The 19,198-nt window shown below is 39.9% G+C and overlaps 1 protein-coding gene across 1 annotated transcript; it reads left to right on the forward strand.

The window, feature by feature from the left end:
* The first annotated feature begins 2,980 nt into the window (after positions 1-2,980).
* SULT6B1 (sulfotransferase family 6B member 1) lies at positions 2,981-17,083 on the forward strand. Its single transcript, XM_004765538.1, has 7 exons — positions 2,981-3,179; positions 4,202-4,314; positions 8,252-8,341; positions 9,206-9,332; positions 10,515-10,609; positions 14,259-14,415; positions 16,953-17,083. Exons 1-7 carry the CDS (start codon positions 2,981-2,983, stop codon positions 17,081-17,083), a joined length of 912 nt encoding a protein of 303 aa, XP_004765595.1.
* The last annotated feature ends 2,115 nt before the right edge of the window (positions 17,084-19,198 follow it).

Genomic DNA, 19,198 nt, shown 5'->3' on the forward strand with positions numbered 1-19,198 from the left:
AGAGGGATGCAAGTGACCCGAATGAAGTTCCTTTGCTTCATCATGTCCAAGGCACAGAAGTTAGCCAAAGTTCCAGTCCTCTGCTGTGGTCATAAGAGCAGGGGCAGCAGGGATCTCATCATTAATAAGTACCTAGGAAGTCTGCTGTCCATTCTCCCACGGAAAGAGAAAGAGTGACCTGTCTGGGATCCTCAGAATGAAGCTCTTTTAATCACCTGACAAAAGGATTGGATGACCCATTGCTACTAGTGCCAGAGGACACCTACTGCAGAAGAGAAGCCCAGGATGTTGGTGATTACCCAGCCATCCCTTCTAATGGCCAGAGGACACAGAGCAGTGGGGACCTACAGCCTCTAGCAGCACTGTTCCTGAGGCTGGGGAAGTGAGGGCAAGATTCCTGCTTGCCAGCTGCCCAGTGCTGGAGTGGAGTGCTTCTCCATCACCCCCAGTCTAGGATGACAAAGTGTCACCAGTTAAACTGCCCTGGACCCTGAACGTTTCCAGCATCCACCTCTGTCTTGCTGGTGTTCAACTTCTGAAGGGGAAGCCAGTTTTTAAAAACTCCCAAAATACCAAGAGGTTACACCCTCCCCCTATATGTGGGATTCCAAAGTAAATTTCAATCCTGTACTACACTAGGAAGTAGCACTTCTCTTGCTAAAGAAGACGGGAGAAGCACAACTTAATCCTGAAGAGGCACTGTACTACATAAAGAAGGGGATGGCATAGGAGCAGCTGAATTGCCTTCCCCTAAAAATCAGCCTTGGGCCAACTGGCACACAAGAGCCATATGCTTCTTTCTTATTTTCGGTGATTATCGACTACATATCACACCCAGTGTTCATTCCATCAAGTGCCCTCCTTAATGCCCATCACCCACTTATCCCATCTCCCCACACCTCCCCTCCAAGAATCCTCAGTTTCTTTCCAAGAGCTTTATGCTTCTTGATCCTTGATTTCCTGCTTTACTAATCAGACTTTACAGTTCAATCAACCTAGACATTTTTGGTCACCAGTTTTGTTTTGGTTTTCTTTTTTTCTCACCCCCCCCCTCACCTTCTCAATTTCTCTCTCCCCCCCTCTCTCTCTGATATAAGTCCATAGTCTAGGAAAAAAATGAAAAGAAAAAAATTAAGAGGGAACAATGTCTTTAATCTCAAGGAAAGGAGCTTTAAAGAAACCTCCTTTGTGGATGCCACCAGGAGCATGAGCTAAGCCAGGTGCAATCTAGCGGTCCCCCACCATTTATCTTGGGCTTGGATTGCACAGAATTGGAGGCCCACTTGCACTCAAAAGCACAGCAGTACAAATAATCATAAATCTAGGGACTCCTGGGTGGCTCAGTTGGTTAAGCAGCTGCCTTCGGCTCAGGTCATGATCCCAGCCTCCTAGGATTGAGTCCCACATCGGCCTCCTTGTTCAGCAGGGAGCCTGCTTCTCTCTCTGCCTCTGCCTGCCATTCTGTCTGCCTATGCTCGCTCTCTCTCCCTCTCTCTCTGATAAATAAATAAAATCTTAAAAAAAATAAATAAAAATAATCATAAATCTAGGTTATTATGCAATCATTCGTGCTGTTTCCCTCCACCACGCATATAGACAATTAAGAGTCAAGAAGGGGACTCCTGACTGGTTCAGTTGGTGAGTACTCAACTCTTGATCTCAAAGTTGTGAGTTGGAGCGCTACTTTGGATATATAAAAAACTTTAAAAAATAAAATCTTAAGAAAAAAATAAGTAGGTAGAACTGAAAGACTGACAGCTTGCCCTGAGCCCAGGGAGACTAAGAAGAATCAAAGCTCACATGACCAATTCCAAACAGCCTCCCAAATCCTCCTATAATTATAGGCATTAGTGTCAAAACAGGATCCAGGCATATTGTCTTTTTTATCATTTTACTCACTAAGAAGCAAGCAAAGGACAACAGCAGCATTTGAATTAATGCCTTAAATTCCACCCTCCCCAGGAAAACAAAGACTATAATGTAAGGGACAATCCCACTAAGCAGCTTGGCAGAGAGTCCAGTCCTACTTATTTTCTTTTTTTGGGAGAGTCTGAAACATACAAGCTTCCCACCTACAGTGAATAGCACCCCATTGTTATGTAAGTAATAACCCCTTCAAGGGAAGTGCTGTATGGACATACAAAAATAGTAAGACAAGCGTTGGTGGTATAGTGGTGAGCATAGCTGCCTTCCAAAAATAGTAAGACAGTCAAATACTCCTTTTACCTTTTACCTTTTTATAAACATTTTAAAAATATATTATTACAAATATAATGAAACCCAGAAACCTATCTATCTAGGAACTGTCTCTGGTCAGTTCTTTCCCCTTTGTAAAATGGAGATTAAAAGTTGCTCTCCAAGGTGCCTGGGTGACTCAGTCAGTTAGGTGTCTGCCTTCAGCTCAGGTCATGATCTCACAGTCTTGGGATCGAGCCTCCTGTTGGGCTCCCTGCTCAGGGGAGAACCTGCTTCTCCCTCTCCTTCCTGGTCAAGCACTCTCTCTCTCTCTCTCAAAATAAATAAAGTCTTAAAAAATTAAAAAATTAAAGTTTCTCTCCTACATCTACTACCTGCCTTAGTAAGATACGTTCTGCTGACATACAAAATTTCCTCAGCTTTCCTGTGATGGAAAAATTGCATGTCTGATTCAGTTAAATAACTATTTGTTAGATAGTTAATATCTATTGTCGTCTGGTTAGAGATTCTATTCTTACTTTCCTCCAAGGGATTGTCTGTAACGGTAACATGATCAGCCCCTTTGGTATTATTCTCTGATCCTCAGGTTGCTTTGCACCTGCGGTTTGCCTTTTGTCAGAGGTGGGCGTGCGGAAAGGCAGGTGAGGAGAAGGGGGTGAGAATTAAAGAATTTATTTCTCATGGGAATGGGAGGAGCCCTTTATTCCACCTCCTGAAAAACTCCAATAAAAGCTATTGCTGCCCCTGGACAACTACAGAACAGGTTCATCAGCAGGGAGCCAGCATGGCCAATAAGTCCAAATTTATTGACTATATTGACGAAGCTTTGGAAAAATCAAAAGAAACCGCACTTTCTCACTTGTTTTTCATTCATCAGGGGATTCCATACCCAATCACCATGTGCACCTCAGAAACTTTCCAGGCCTTGGACACCTTTGAAGCCAGAAGTGATGACATAGTGCTCGCATCTTATCCAAAGTGTGGTAAATGACAAATCATTTTCTACCAGGGCACTTCTTCATAGTGAGTAGGTTGGGCAGGGTGCTAGGCAAAGGTCGGGAGGAGGGTAGTTCATCTCTGCATGAAGCTAGCCAGAAAGCAGTGTGTGTGTGTGTGTGGGGGGGGTGATCAAGATGGTTAAGAGCATAACTTGTGGAATCAATAACGAGAACTGCTAGACTTAGAAATCTTGGTGTCTGAAGGAGAAGGTCTGATGAATGATGGATGTAGAAAGCATGCATAGTGGTGCTAGCATCTTTCTGGTGCTGGCTACCAGAAAGATGAATGCAGGAAAGTCCATTTGTTATCAAGCACTGAGAGCAATAATCATTTTCATCTTGATTTTTGACTAAAGGCAAAAGCTCGCCCATGTCTCTAATGCCTATGACGATTTCCACATAATAGAATATTTTTCAGGATCAAACCTCATCCATCCTTTTGTTTCGCAAACCAGCCTTACATGGTGATTCACTAATGGGGGAAGAGATATTAAGAATCTAAATTCTCCTATTTCACACAATCTCACAATCTAATTTTGATTTTTTTAACTTATTTCATCTCTAAGTGCTTATCAAAGCCATCTTCATTTGATTTTTTCTGTTAATCGATGCTGGGTTTTTATAAAATCAAAATTATCTATACTCCTATAGAAAATATTCATTAGTGTAAGAGGAAATAATACATGATAGGCAATAAACAATCATTTCTATAACATAACAGTGTTCTATAAGGAACATGTTATGGATTCAAGCAGTATTGTCACTTGTTAAAGGAAAAATCTGCAAAATAAGATAACAAATTTTGTACTAATGTAAGTAAGAAGTGCTGTTTTCTACAAAACTCTGTTTCTTCCCACAGCGCAGTTTATTTCAGATGCAGAAGAACTGATTGTTCATACCACAGGATGGCTGTAGGTTCCAATTTTTATGATATATATGTGAAAGTAACATGCCTTTGCTAAATCAAGACTCCTTAATGATCTTTGGTTCTTGGATTTTTCTTTAAGGTTCAAATTGGATTCTCCACATCATTAATGAACTGATATTTGCTGCATCTAAGAAAAAGTATGAGTATCCAGAATTCCCAATTCTTGAATGTGGGGACCCAAAAAAATATGAGGTTAGTACAAACAGCCTTTAAATTTATAGTAAATTATCACGGAAAATTTCTTCCATTTGGGGTAGAGTTTTAGTTTTGAGTTCAGAAAATTAGGCAACTTATTTTGTGTTCACCATATACTCCCAGCATTTTTCAAGGATGATCTCATTTCATGGCAAAATAACCTCATCACCAAATGACAAAAGGCAAAACTGTTAGAAACTTAACCAATGTCAAGGGGCTAATAAATGGCAGGGCCAAGATTTGAACCCAAGTTTTCCAATTAGTGCTTCTTAACCTCTGCAAGAGGTTAAGAATATATATAGACAGCCTACTTGTAAAAGAAAAAAATAGAAGAGAAAGCAAGCCGAGAAACCTGAAGAAAAATTAAAACCAGGGTTGCCTGCCTGGCTCACTGAGTACAGTATGTGACTTCTGATCTCAGAGTTGTAAGTTTGAGCCCCATTTGTGTATAGAGATTATTTAAAAAATAAAATCGTAGGAGCTCCTGGGTGGCTCTGTTGGTTAAACATCCAACTCTTGGATTTGGCTCAGGTCATGATCTCAGGGTCTTGAGGTTGAGCCCAGGTCTGTCTTGGTACTCAGCGTCGAGTCTGCTTGTCTCTCTCCCTGCCCTGACACCCACCCTGCCTCACACATACTCTTGCGTTTTATCAGAGAAGTAAAATCTTCATTTTAAAAAAATCTTAAGTAAATAAATATAAAAGAAAAATCTTTTTTAAGAAATTGAAATTTAAAAAAGTTTTGTGTCTGAAGATGGAGACTTAGGTGGAATGCCATAGGAGGGTTCTTCTAAGGCTCAGATCATCCTGCCTTCAGTTTATGTCAGCAGTCCCCAGACTTTTCCTAATAAGACATTACCTTTGATGTTCCTGCCTCCATGATGACTCTGGTGTGTGTGTGTTGGTGGAGGGTGTGGGGGGAGATGGAAAAGGATCAAGTAGTAACTGAGAGAGTAAGTCACTGGTGTGTGTAAACGTTCTAACAGGTCATCCTGCCTGTTCTAATTCACCTTACCACATGTTATCATTCACTTTATCAGTAAAACTAAGTGGGGCTTGGGTGTGAGACAGGATACTCTGGTTCCTGCTAGGGAAGGCAAGAAAAGGGTGGGAAGAAGGATCTGCCTCAAGACTTCAGCGCTTGGACAGGACAGGTGAGAGTCAGACCATCCCCAGCCCTACCTAGATACACCAGGAATACATTTGGGACGGGATGGCTGTATTCAAGGAGGAACCACAATCTCAGCAAAATTTTGAGACATGTTTACTACCAAGACTCCCAACTATCAAGCAGACAGAAGAACTCAGTTACTAAGAAATAAATTATTGGATTTGGACTTAGAAAGTGGTTTCTGGAAAATGACAGAAACACTTGGCATGATGACAAATATAAGCTGAGAAGTTGGATTTTACGTGGAAGAAAGTCATTTCCATGGATCGGGCTAAAGTCACAGAAAATCATATGCAAATGAGATGTGTCAGGACTTAGGGGAGGCGGGCTGGAGTGGGAGGTAAATGTGCTCCTGCCCCTGGTAAGGTGAGCCATCCTGCTTGTGGCTGACCGCCCCCAGATGTGGGCAGTCAGGACTGGTTCAGGTTGTGTGGACAGGAAACTTAAGAAATTTTTTCCTAGGTAAGAAACGATGGGCCAGTGAAAAGCCCCACTGGTTTCTCCTGTCCAGACCGTTGCATAACATTTTTTCTAAAGAGGGTGTTTAGCATCAACTTTACAGTTTATGCTAACATTTCCCCAGTTTTCCAACTTTTTTTTAAAAAAGTAAACTCTACACCAAAAGTGGGGCTTGAACTCATGACCTGGAGATCAAGAGTTGCTTGCTCTGACTGAGCCAGCCATGCACCTCCATTTTAAAATGGAAATCAGTAAGAAGACAAGCTTTACTTAACAGCTATTCATTTTACAGAAAACTTTTCTAAAATACATATATTTTCCTGTACCTGGCTATCTTAGTCGGTGGAGCATGCAACTCTTGATACCAGGGTTGTGGGTCAGCATAGAGATTACTTTAAAAAATAAATAAAATAAAATAAACATACAGTCTTTACACTGCTTATAGTTTGGCTATGTCACATTTTCATCAATGTTTTATTATATGCATATCAGTTTTGTTACAGTTATTTCTCACTTTCTCCGTGGATATTTTTCTAATCCTTTTAGGAACTTTACCATTTCTCATATGTCTTTTTGTGATTTTTGGCCGTGCAGTGTAGTGGAAACAGCATACTATAACTTAATCTGAAAATTACCATCTGTGTGATTTTGTACAAAGCACTTAAAACCTCAAAGCCTATTGTTAATCTCTAAAATGGGGGTTATAACACCTACCTGAGAGGATTGCTGTGAATGAATCTAAAAGTGACATTCAAAACTAATGATGTAAATCAAGTATTATGACTATTAATCACCACTGGGGCCCATATCATTGACTTACATTGGCTTTTTTATTTTTAGAACATTTTTTTTATGTTTTGCCCTTGCTTGAGTTGGGATCTCCACTAAATTTTTACAGAACAATTGGCTACAAATATCTAAATATCACTTTATCACTGAAATAATGTGACCAAACAGTGAGTGACCTGTACAAGTATGGAAATAAACTTGAAACTTTAGCCTATATAACATAATAAAGGCCTGATTTTAAGACAAAACCCTTACTGCTGGCAGATTAAACAGATCAGTTCATTTCTTAAATTATCAGTAGAAGTAGATACATACACACAAAGAATCAGTTATTGAGTCCTCACACTGACAAGATTTTCTCTTGTAAAATATTTCTCAGATAGTTAAGTGACTATGCATTTTCAGGTTCTCTTGGGATATTTGAATGGAAATTTTAAAAAATCATTTATTTGTTTATTTGAAAGAGAGGGAGAGCATGAATGGAGGAAGAGGAAGAGGGAAAAGCAGGCTCCCTGCTGAGGAGGAAGCCCAAGTTGGGGTTTGATCCCAGGACCTAGGGATCAAGACCTGAGTTGAAGGCAAATGCTTAACCGGTTGAGCCACCCAGGTGCCCCTGGAATATTTTTGGTTAAAAAAAAAAAATCTAGATATTAAAAATAGGTTCGGAGGAGCTATGGGAAAACTTGAATATTTCTGTTAAAAACCTTGAATATAGAAGACAGCCATATTAACTCAAAGAGTAGACCGGAGATTATGAGCTCTCTTGAACAAAAAGAATTTGGTGTGATTGTGAAAAAAGGTAAACTTTTCAAAAAATGACCAAAAAAAAAAAAAAGATAAAAGATAAACCAGATCCTACAAGGACTTCCAAAAGGATGATTTAAATTATTTGTTTATGTTTTTTTCCATTCCTTGCCTCCATAAAGTAAGAAAACAAAAAAATAAAAACTGGGAGAAGAGGGGCACCTGGGTGGCTCAGTCTGTTAAGCATCTGAATCTTGATTTCAGTTCGGGTCATGATCTCGGGGTTATGAGATTGAGCCAAGCCCACCCCCATCCAATCCTCCCCCACACCCCCACACAGGGCTCCGAACTGGAGGTGAAGCTGCTTAAGATGCTCTCTCCCTCTGCCCTTCCCCCAACCCTGTGCACAAGCACATTCTTCCTTTCTCTCTCTCTAAAACAAAACAAAACAAAAAAATTTTGAGGAGGAACTGAAGAAGACACAATAGTGGTCCTTGAAACTACCATTCAAATACTACAGTTAAGAGTGCTTGACCATGGGGTGCCTGGGTGGCTCAGTGGGTTAAAGCCTCTGCCTTTGGCTCAGGTCATGATCCCAGGGTCCTGGGATCGAGGCCCACATCAGGCTCTCTGTTTAGCAGGGAGCCTGCTTCCCTTCCTCTCTCTGTCTACTTATAATCTCTGTCTGTCAAATAAATACATAAAATCTTAAAAAAAAAAAAAAGAGTGGTTGACACACCCACACTTTCACTTTATTGTGTATATTTTTAAGAGAATGAAACAGTTCCCATCGCCAAGGATTTTGGCAACTCACCTCCATTATGACAAATTACCTGGGTCCATCGTCAAGAATAAAGCCAAGGTGAGTGTCATTCTTACTCATATGTCAGTTTGAAGTATTTAACGTCTAGATACTGCCTTTCTGGGCTATGTGATGAAGTTCCTATCTTACAGAATTTTAAGAAATGAAGTGTGAGATTTAATATTGCTTCTGTTGTTTCTTCAGGTTATATTAGCTATAGTTTCATGCAAAGCAAAGGTATTTTCAGCTAGGATATAAAACATATACCTGGAATTGAACATATTTTAAATCTGTTCTATAGTGACTAGATTTCAGAATCCCACTAAGATATTTAGAGTGTTTAACAAGAGAGTACAATCTAGGAAAACAAGCGGCAGGGTTTGCTGTTGTTGTTGCCATTCTTTCTGGTGAGCATTATTTCCCTGAGGTCTGAAATAATTTTATTTCTGACTTTCACATATAATAGCAAACTTCATGTCGTGTGTATGTAACTGCAGACGCTTTGGTCACTCGTATCCCTATTGGATCTTCTCCCACCAAACTCTGAACATTATTTTCATTTTCCTTAATATTATTTTGCAATTTTTACTTTGCAATTTAACTTTCCAGATCATGTCCTGTGACTATTCTAATGGGCTTCCTCTTTTTTCCTTTTTGATGTCTTCTCTATGTGCCTTTTTACAAAGTTCACTAGCAGAAGTTCTCTACTACAGCATCGATCTGCTTTTTCTTCTTTTTTCTCCCCTTTCCCTAAATTTCCCCACCTGCTACCACCTCTTCCTCAATTTCTTCCTGTCATTCTTCCTCTTTTTGTTAACGAAATTAAGTTGTATACAAAAATATATAATGATATTGCTCACCCCTTCGCTTTTCCAAGGTTCAAAACATTGATCTGAATAAATTAACTTAATTTTCTCTCCCTAGATATTGGTGATATTTCGAAACCCTAAAGATACGGCAGTATCTTTTTTCCATTTCCACAATGATGTCCCTGATATTCCAAGCTATGGCTCTTGGGATGAATTCTTCAGACAGTTCATGAAAGGACAAGGTATAGCTGTTGGCAAAAGAATTCTCACTTCAACAGGTGACCCCACTAAGTACAAAAAAATCAAATGTGTTTTACAGTGAAGAAAGATTATGGAGGATCCAGGAACCAAAAAGTTGGTTTTAAATGAAGTTTTATAGCACCACTAGTTCTGTGCATCAAACAATAATACATTAGTGTTTTTAAAAATAATTTGGGCAATTCACATGTTGACTATGAGTAGGGGGTAGGCATAGAACAGACATGGGACAGGAGCACCTGGCTGGCTCGGTGGATAGAGCATGTGACTCTTAATCTTGGATTGTGAGTTCAACCCCATGTTGGGGATAGAGATTACCAAAAAAATTTAAATTAAAATTAAAAAAAACTTAAAAAAATAATAATAAGTCCCACAGAGTCTGCTTCACATTTCTTTCCTTATCCCTCTGCCTGTCCCACTTGTGCACTTCTCTCTAATAAATACATCTTCAGAAATAAAATAAAATTACAGATGTGGTTTGCATTAAATTTCTATTGGGCAATGCTGATCTAGACAACATCTGTCTAATTATTTCTTTCTTTCTGACACTATCTGTCAGTTTCCATGTATCATTCACTATTTCTGAATTATTTTATTCACTTAACCATGAATATCTGACAGTTTTTAATCAAATCACTTTTGCAACTTGCTTAGTTGTGTTATTATTGATGAAAATAATAAAATGATTAGAAATCTCAAGATAGGAATGGTTTATACAATTCTTTTGGAGCAGGGATTCGTAATAACAAACCTCATGTTTGAGTGGTGCCTGGGTGGCTCAGCCAGTTAAATGTCAGACTCTTGATTTTGGCTCAGGTCATTATCTCAGGGCCTAAATAAATCTTTAAAAAAAAATCTTGGGGCACCTGGGTGGCTCAGTGGGTTAAGCTGCTGCCTTAGGCTCAGGTCATGATCTCAGGGTCCTGGGATCCAGTCCCTCATTGGGTTCTCTGCTCAGCAGGGAGCCTGCTTCCCTTTCTCTCTCTGCCTGCCTCTCTGCCTACTTGTGATTTCTCTCTGTCAAATAAATAAATAAAATCTTTTAAAAAATCTTTTTTGAGCATATACACATATGTATAGTTTATATTTTGAGCATACATTAACTATCTTTCATTTTAACCTCAGCTATTTAAAATTCTTTAAGAATTTTTTTCCTGTGTTTTCAGTTTCTTGGGGAAGTTATTTTGATTTTGCCATTAATTGGAACAAACATCTTGATGATGACAATGTTAAGTTCATATTATACGAAGACTTGAAAGAGGTGAGATTATGATTATTGACATTCTATAGAATAATTTTTTATAAAATAAACATAGAGCACTTACTTTTAATGTCCAGTTGTATGAATATTGTATTCAATTAAAAAAAAGAATATTCTAGATATGTGGGACAGTGCTAGGGGAAAAAAAATGTGTAGGGGCTTAGATTCTTTATTTAACAGAAACAAAGTAATGCTTAGCAACTTATTACTAAGAGTGGCTGCTTTATTTTCCTGCTGTGATAGCAGGAAATGGCAGAAATAATAGGTAGGTTTAAGAATAAGAATGGCAGGGCACCTGGGTGGCTCAGTGCGTTGGGCCGCTGCATTCGGCTCGGGTCATGATCTCAGGGTCCTGGGATCAAGTCCAGCATGGAGCTCTCTGCTCAGCGGGAGGCCTGCTTCCCTTCCTCTCTCTCTGCCTGCCTCTCTGCCTACTTGTAATCTCTCTCTGTCAAATAAATTAATTAAATCTATAAAAAAAATAAGAATGGCAAAAATAATAGGTAGGTTTCAGTTGAGATTTAACTGAACATGCATTTGGCTGTGAATTGGATCTTTCCATATGATGTTATTTTTAAAATTGCTTATGCATGAATTGTTACTCATGAACATTTAGTGAATGAGCGATTAGCATTGTTCTAGGTCTTTGTGATACGTCAGTAAGCAAACCAGTAAGTTCACTGCCCTGGAGAAGCTTACCTTCTAACTGAAGAAGGCAGGGAGAGCGAAAGAGAAATAATAAATATAATATTTTTTAATGTTTATAATATGTGGGAGAAAAGAAATGGCATAGCTGATTAAGGAAAACTGGAAATGCTAGGTAGGGGTGGGGAATTGGGATGTTGGACGGATCCCAGTATAAATAGGAAGAAAGAGGGAGTGAGCCAAGTGGTAACTGGAATAAGAGCTTTCCAGGCATACAGAATCAACTGGAGTAAAGGTCCTGAGGTAGAAGTATTCCGGGCATCATTAAGTGACATGAAGGAGGTGAATGTGGCTGGGTCCTTAGGAGTGAGCCTGAGGAGATTAACCAATGAGAACAGAGGCAAGGGAATGAGGTAGAGTGAATCATGTGGCAGGCCATTGAAATCCTTTGGCTTTCACTCTGAGTGAAAGGGGAAGCCACTGCAGAAATCCAGCAGAAGCCTGATAGGAGTTTACGCATTTTTTTTTTTTTTAGATTTTATTTATTTGTTTGACAGAGAGAAATCACAAGTAGGCAGAGAGGCAGGCAGAGAGAGAGAGAGGAGGAAGCAGACTCCCTGCTGAGCAGAGAGCCAGATGAAGGACTCGATCCCAGGACCCTGAGATCATGACCTGAGCCGAAGGCAGAGGCTTAACCCACTGAGCCACCCAGGCGCCCGAGTTGATGTATTTTTAATAGGTTCATTCTGATTGCTGCATGAGAACATACTAGAGAGAAGCAAAGACAGTGTAGAGAAACCATGAGGAGAGTACTGCAGTAGTCCAAGCAAAGGAAGATGGTTGCTCAGGCCAGAAGGGGCAGTGGCAGTGATAAATGGTTGAATTCTGAATATATGTTGAAGAAGAGCTAATAGGATTTGTTGCTGGACTGCACAGGAGAAAGAATGGAAAGAAAAAGAGAAATCAGATAGGACTCCAATATTATTGGCTTGACCAACTGAAAGGATTGAGTTGTCATCATTTGAGTAGGAGATGCCGGCAGGTGAAAGCAGGATAGTGGGAGAGATCAGGGTTTTGGTGTTAGCTTAGTCTGAGATGCTTCTCAGTCATCCAAATGGAGAGGTCAGGTAGGCAATTGGGTATAAAAGTCTTGAATGAAGAGAGTTCTGGGGTGTACATCTAAATTTGGCACATGTATGGTATTAAAGCCGTGAGATTACATACCCATGTATGTATGTATACAGATGGAGAAGAGAAGAAGACCAAGAACTGAGCCCTGGAGTTCCCCATAGAGAGAGCTTGGGAAACAGGAAGAATCTGCAAAGGAGAAAGAGGAGGGGCTACTGAGGCAGAGAGGAAGCCAAGGTCCAGGAAGTCCAGTGAAGAAAGTATGTTAAAAAGAAGGGAGTGTGTCAGATGCCTGCTAGTGGAAGTGAGTTCTTAACACCAGTCTCCCCTGACATTCTTATAAAAGGAAAGTGTCACTGAACCGGTCCCTTCGGTTGATAGAGTGCATCTATGGAACGTGAAAGAGCATAGCAATTTAGTTCTCCTTCTAGAATAATGTCTCTAAAACTTGTGTTCTGTGGAATGTCAGTGTTGCCCAGATGTTAATAATTCTTTTTTTTTTTTAAAGATTTATTTATTTATTTGACACAGAGAGATTACAAGTAGGCAGAGAGGCAGGCAGAGAGAGAGAGAGGAGGAAGCAGACTCCCTGCTGAGCAGAGAGCCCGATGCGGGACTCGATCCCAGGACCCTGAGATCATGACCTGAGCCGAAGGCAGCGGCTTAACCCACTGAGCCACCCAGGCGCCCCAGATGTTAATAATTCTTGCTTAGAGTTCAAACTGATTTGGAAACTGATAGACTTCTGGGATATTTATGTTACAAGCTGGCATAGTAAAGATTGGGAGATCCTATAGGAAAAGCAAACAAACAAAAAGGTTATCTTTTTTTAACCAAAAGGATTCCAAACTTATTGGACCTCAACTCTTCAACCTCCTTTTTTTTTTTGCCATGAATCATCTATAACTACAAAGTAAATTAGTGTTCTGTAGAATACAGCTTAAGAAACTGTTCATGAGGGGCGCCTGGGTGGCTCAGTGGGTTAAAGCCTCTGCCTTCAGCTCGGGTCATGATCCCGGGGTCCTGGGATCGAGCCCCGCATCGGGCTATCTGCTCCACAGAGAGCCTGCTTCCTCTTCTCTCTCTCTCTCTCTCTGCCTGCCTCTCTGCCTACTTGTGATCTCTGTCTGTCAAATAAATAAATAAAAATCTTAAAAAAAAAAAAAGAAACTGTTCATGAATCTTCATTGTTCAGCAATACTGTTGAGGGGGTTCATGATTTACAAGTGTATTTAGACAAGATACATTTCAAGACTCCCTCTAGTTTTTATGATTCTAAAAATTAGACTTTCCTGATGGAATTAAACACAGGATTCAAAAGAAAAAAGAATTGGAATGATCGTGTACAATTACATTAATTTCCTCACCTCATCAAAACAGGTGCTTTTTACTAAAGTGAATATCACCTGGATTCTTACCTTCTACTTAATGCTTACTATCATTATTTATATCCTGAAGAGTTCAGGAAAAGTCATATATTGAAACTGTAAAGGACGGGGAGCCTGGGTGGCTCAGTGGGTTAAGCCTCTGCCTTCGGCTCAGGTCATGATCTCAGGGTCCTGGGATCTAGTCCCACATGGGGCTCTCTGCTTCCCCCACCCCCTCTGCCTGCCTCTCTGCCTACTTGTGATCTCTCTCTCTCTCTCTGTCAAATAAATAAATAAAATCTTAAAAAAAAAACTACAAAGGAAAATCGATACAGAATATCATGTAAGGCTATCTTGAATATTGATACAGAAGTATCAGAAGTCTAAAGATCCTGAGATAAAAAGATGAGTTAGAGTGCTAAGCTTAATCTATTCTGGCTAAGAAGCCTGTTTTTGCTATGGCACAATTCCCACAGAAGGAAATTTATCCCTGAAAATTTTGTTTTCAGAACCTGGCTGCTGGAATAAAACAAATTGCTGAGTTCTTTGGATTCTCTTTAACGGGGGAGCAGATTCAAACCATCTCAGCCCAAAGTACCTTCCAAGCAATGAGAGCCAAGTCCCAGGAAACGCATGGTGCTGTTGGTCCGTTTCTGTTCCGCAAAGGTAAAGCCACACTGATTTCTGGGACACGGGTCAATCTGCATGTTATAGGGAATCCACATCACTAGACCTTAAATTAAGACAGGATTCCCTTTTTCTCTCCCTCAACAAGAAGTTTGACACAGTCAGTTCAGAAATAGACTGGCACGTCCAAAATATCTAAAATCTCTTAGTGTACTCAGTTCCTTCTGCCTTTCTGCTTGTCACTTTGTGATGGCAAGACAGAAGCCATTATATTAAACTAAAGGATTGTTTTATTAAAATAAAAAGGGAGTAGCAAGAGACAGAGAATCATGCACACCTCATTGGCAGTACTGTTGGCTGGGAACTGTGATTTTTTTTATTTTTTTTTTTTTAGGTGGGGACATAATTGCCAAATTAAAATCAGGGTTTTGTTAATAAGAAAGGAGGAGATAATGAGTATTGTATAAGCAACTAGCTATCTCTGTCAATTGAAGATTTTACTAAATTTTGTTAAAGCATTCTAATTTCTTATGGAAATTAATGGTAATACAGCTAAGGGATTACCAGGTCCTTTTATTACATATATAATGAAAGTATAAGGTGACTTAGAGGCAACACATATCACAATGACAACTGTCATTTATCAAGCATCTACCATCCGTTAGACCTTTTGCTGGGCATAAATTTTACAACAACAACAACAAAAAAAAAGATATTAATTCCTTAATTTTACAAATGTGGGCATCAAAACTCAGAGATATTAATTTGTCCATTGTCACAAAGCTAATGATCAGGAATCAGGATTTGAACGTATGTTTACTTGACTCTACGATACTTTATCGAATGAAGATCCATTTAAAATCCCCACTGTGAATGGAACATTGAATATAAATCTTTCATTTGATTCCTGACATTATTCTCGATTTTTATGCCTTGTTTGATAAACTATAAAGGAGGGGGAAAAATAGAACGTTTCTGTACATTGTTAATCAAGCACTATTCAGAACACAAAAATTCTAAAATAAAGTAATAATTTAAAAATTTTATAAGAGTCTTTGTAGAAAATTCAAAAAACACAGGAAAAGTTGAAAAAGCATTAAAAATTATCCACATTTCTCCCACCAGAGGCATGTTTAACTTTTTAAGCATATTTCTTCCGGCCTTACTCTGTGATCTTTTATGTAGTGGATGACATTTGTAAATAGTTTTGTGTTTTACGTTAATCCCTTCATATATCTAAGCATTTCCTTCTGTCATCAAATCCTCTTTATAAATATACATTTCAAATGGCTATGCAACAAGGAACTTACACCCTCAACCCAAATCACCAAAAGATTCTAAAGAAAGAAGTAACTTCCTTCACTTTTAAGAGCAAAAAGAAAACATATCCTAATCTCAGGCAAAATAACTTCCTGCAAAATTTTCAATAATCTGAGGTTTTCACAAAATCCTGCTAGAAACTGATAACTTCTCAGGGGTTAAAGTATTTAAAAGACTTCACAAAGGAAAAATAAATAACTCTCAAAAAGTGGAAATTTAGGTCTCAAAGCTTGAGATGGGGGGGGTGTTGGAGGGGGGAATAGGAGCTCTCTAAAGCCTATCGTTCCCTCAGTGATGTAAAGAGCAAATCACCTCCCATGCCACGGATGGGGAATCTCCAGTGAATACCGTTAATTTTACAAAAGTCTATGTTCATTCTTAAGACTAATTTTCTTGGGGTGCCTGGGAGGCTCAGTGGGTTAAGCCTCTGCCTTCAGCTCAGGTCATGGTCTCAGGTCATGGTCTCAGGGTCCTGGGATGGAGCCCTGCATGGGGCTCTTTGCTCAGCGGGGAGCCTGCTTCCCCCTCTCTCTCTGCCTGCCTCTCTGCCTACTTATGATCTCTATCTCTGTCAAAAAAAACAAACGAAAAACAAAAACAAAAACTTTAAAAAAATCTTAAAAAAAAAAAAAAGACCAATTTTCTTCATGTGTCCATTTTCACATTTCAGGGTGAAATGCTGCACTGAGAAGAAATAGGGGTGGGGGATGGGCGAAAGGGGTGAAGGAGCATGGGAGGTACATGTCTCCTGTTATGGGATGAATGAGCCACAAGAATAAAAGGCAAAGAAAGCATTAGGAATGCAGTCAGTGGTGTTGTAATGGTGTTGTATATAGGTGATGGAGGGGATCTATACATGTGGTGAGCAGGGCATAACTTAGAGAGTTGTTGAACCAATGTGTGATATACCTGAAACTAATGCAACACTGTGTGTCACTATACCTAAATAAAAATAAAAATAAAGTAAAATAAGAAAGTAGCTAAAAAAAAATCAGGAAGAATTTTTTTTTTTTTTAAGATTTATTTATTTACTTGGCAGACAGAGATCACAAGTGGGCAGAGGGGCAGGCAGAGAGAGAGGAGGAAACAGGCTCCCGGCTGAGCAGGGAGCCAGATGCGGGGCTCTATCCCAGGACTCTGGGATCATGAACGGAGCAGAGCCAAATGCAGAGGCTTTAACCCACTGAGCCACCCAGGCTCCCCAGGAAGAAATATTCTAACAGATATCTGGATCTGTTGTTTTTTGTGTGTTGCAGGTGAAGTTGGCGACTGGAAGAATTTGTTCAGTGAAACTCAGAACCAGGAAATGGATGCAAAATTCAAAGAGTGCTTAGCAGGCACTTCCTTAGGAGCAAAGCTGAAGTATGAATCCTATTGCCAAGCTTGATTTCTGGTTAATGTAGCAGGCGTAGATATTTTATTTTCCTGAATAATAATTAAATTTAAATAATGAAATAGGTTGATCAAATAACCAAATAATGATTATTCAATAACATTTAGATATAAATAGCATGAAATTAATAATACTGAGAACATTTAAGTTTTTAAACTCAGACTTGTTTGCTCACTTTTGGAGGAAAAAGGCCATTTAGCTGTCCAGAGGGGACACTCTTGTTCATGGGGGATTTTCACTTCTTTCATGCTGTGGGTTCACCCAAGAGCATAAGCAGATACTATCAGTAACATGCCTAAGTCAGTGTTTGAGTGTACACGAGACAGCCCTCCCAATGAAGCATAATTTTTTGTCTTCTCAGAATAATTCCTCTGTCTCTCACTGTGAATCAAAGCACTTGTGGTGGCTATCTCAAACTTACTGTTGAGGAAAATGTAATTCTAACTCGGTACTGAAGTCAAGTGACTCAACCTGTCCTCATATAATTCAAGGAAAATGCATGGCTCATCTACTCTGTGCATGTCCCTGCAGGAGGCCCTATACTATTCCTGGAAGTATGGTGGATTACATAAGCTGAAAACCCTTCCTTCAGAACACCAAGAAAGGCTGGATAAAAATTCTTAAAAATTCTTTTAGGTGATGAGGGCACCTGGGTGGCACAGTTGGTTAAGCGTCTGCCTTCAGCTCAGGTAGTAATCCCAGGATCCTGAGATCAAGTCCTGCATCGGGCTCTCTGCTTAGGGTGGAGGCTGCTTCTCCCTCTGCCAGCTGCTCCCCCTGCTTGTACTCTCTCTCTCTGTCAAATAAATTTAAAAAGTCTTAAAAAAAAAAAAAAGAATCCTCCTCTCCTCTGCTTTCTACTGTAAACCAGTTTGTGTTTGATTTTATGTTTACTACATCAAAAGCATCCTACCTGATCTAATATTCTAAAATCCACATCTTGGTAAAAAAAAAAAAAAAAAAAAAGAAGTCACTTCAATCACTAATTTATTCAATAAATACTTATTGAGTGCCTACTATGTGCAGCCCTGTACTGGAAATGCAATGTTGAGTAAAAACCACACTGTGTCCTTAAGTGTCTAAATAGAAATGAATTTCTTTAAAAAAAAAAAAGATTTATTTGTTTATTTTGGGGAGAGGGGCGAAGGAAGAGGGAAAGAGAGAATCTCAAGCAGACTTAACACTGAAGGAGGCCCTCACCGTGGGATCTCATGACTCATGAGATCATGACCTGAGCTGAAACCAAGAGTCAGACACCCAACCAACCGAGTCAGCCAGGCACTCCCCTCATTTATTTTTTTTAATAGATTGATTTATTTATTTAAGAGAGAGAGAGCGTAGGGGCGCCTGGGTGGCTCAGTGGGTTAAAGCCTCTGCCTTCGGCTTCGGCTCAGGTCATGATCCCACCGTGCTGGGATCAAGCCCCGGCATCAGGCTCTCTGCTCATTGGGGAGCCTGCTTCCCTTCTCTCTCTGCCTGCCTCTCTGCCTGCTTGTGATCTCTGTCTGTCAAGTGAATAAATAAAATCTTTTTAAAAAAGAGAGAGAGAGCGAGAGCGCACACAGAAGGAGGGGCCAGAGAAGGAGACGGAATCTTAAACAGACTCCCCACTTAGCACAAAGCCTGACACAGGGCTCAATCCCACGACCCTGAGATCATGACCCAAGCCCAAACCAAGAGTCAGCCACTTAGCTGACTGCACTGGCCTTCTTTCAGCGGACTGGTCTGGGATGTGTCTGGATCAGGTGAGGCTTGATCCAGAGCTCAGCCAAGGACCTGATTCTTAATCTTTACTTATCAACTCTACTCTCTCAGTGTAGGCTCCATCTCCAAGGAGGCTTCTCCTTGTGCAGTACTGGAAACACAAACCACTGTAAGAATGTCGAGCATAAGGAAGTAGTAGGAAACGAAGGCATGCGTGTTGGAAGGGATGGCAGAATGGAAACCAGGAGACTTCTACTGTATCTGCCATCCAGACCTACTTGTAGACTGCATCATCTTTTAAATATCTTCCCCATTCATAATCTGACATTGATTCTCTTCGCTCTCATTCATTCTTTATTAAACAAATATTTATTGAGCGTCACCTAGGTGTCTGGGCATGGGAAG

Source organism: Mustela putorius, unplaced genomic scaffold (assembly GCF_011764305.1).
Source record: "Mustela putorius furo isolate JIRA1106 unplaced genomic scaffold, ASM1176430v1.1 tig00000281_pilon_pilon_pilon, whole genome shotgun sequence".
In the NCBI taxonomy this organism is placed as follows: domain Eukaryota; kingdom Metazoa; phylum Chordata; class Mammalia; order Carnivora; family Mustelidae; genus Mustela; species Mustela putorius.

Bases quoted from the DNA above. Each gene is read 5' to 3' on its own strand.
- SULT6B1 (XM_004765538.1), top strand. From the start codon at position 2,981: ATGGCCAATAAGTCCAAATTTATTGACTATATTGACGAAGCTTTGGAA. The intron at 3,180-4,201 runs GTAAATGACAAA...TTTTTCTTTAAG, and splicing joins CGCATCTTATCCAAAGTGTG to GTTCAAATTGGATTCTCCAC. The intron at 9,333-10,514 runs GTATAGCTGTTG...CTGTGTTTTCAG, and splicing joins ACAGTTCATGAAAGGACAAG to TTTCTTGGGGAAGTTATTTT.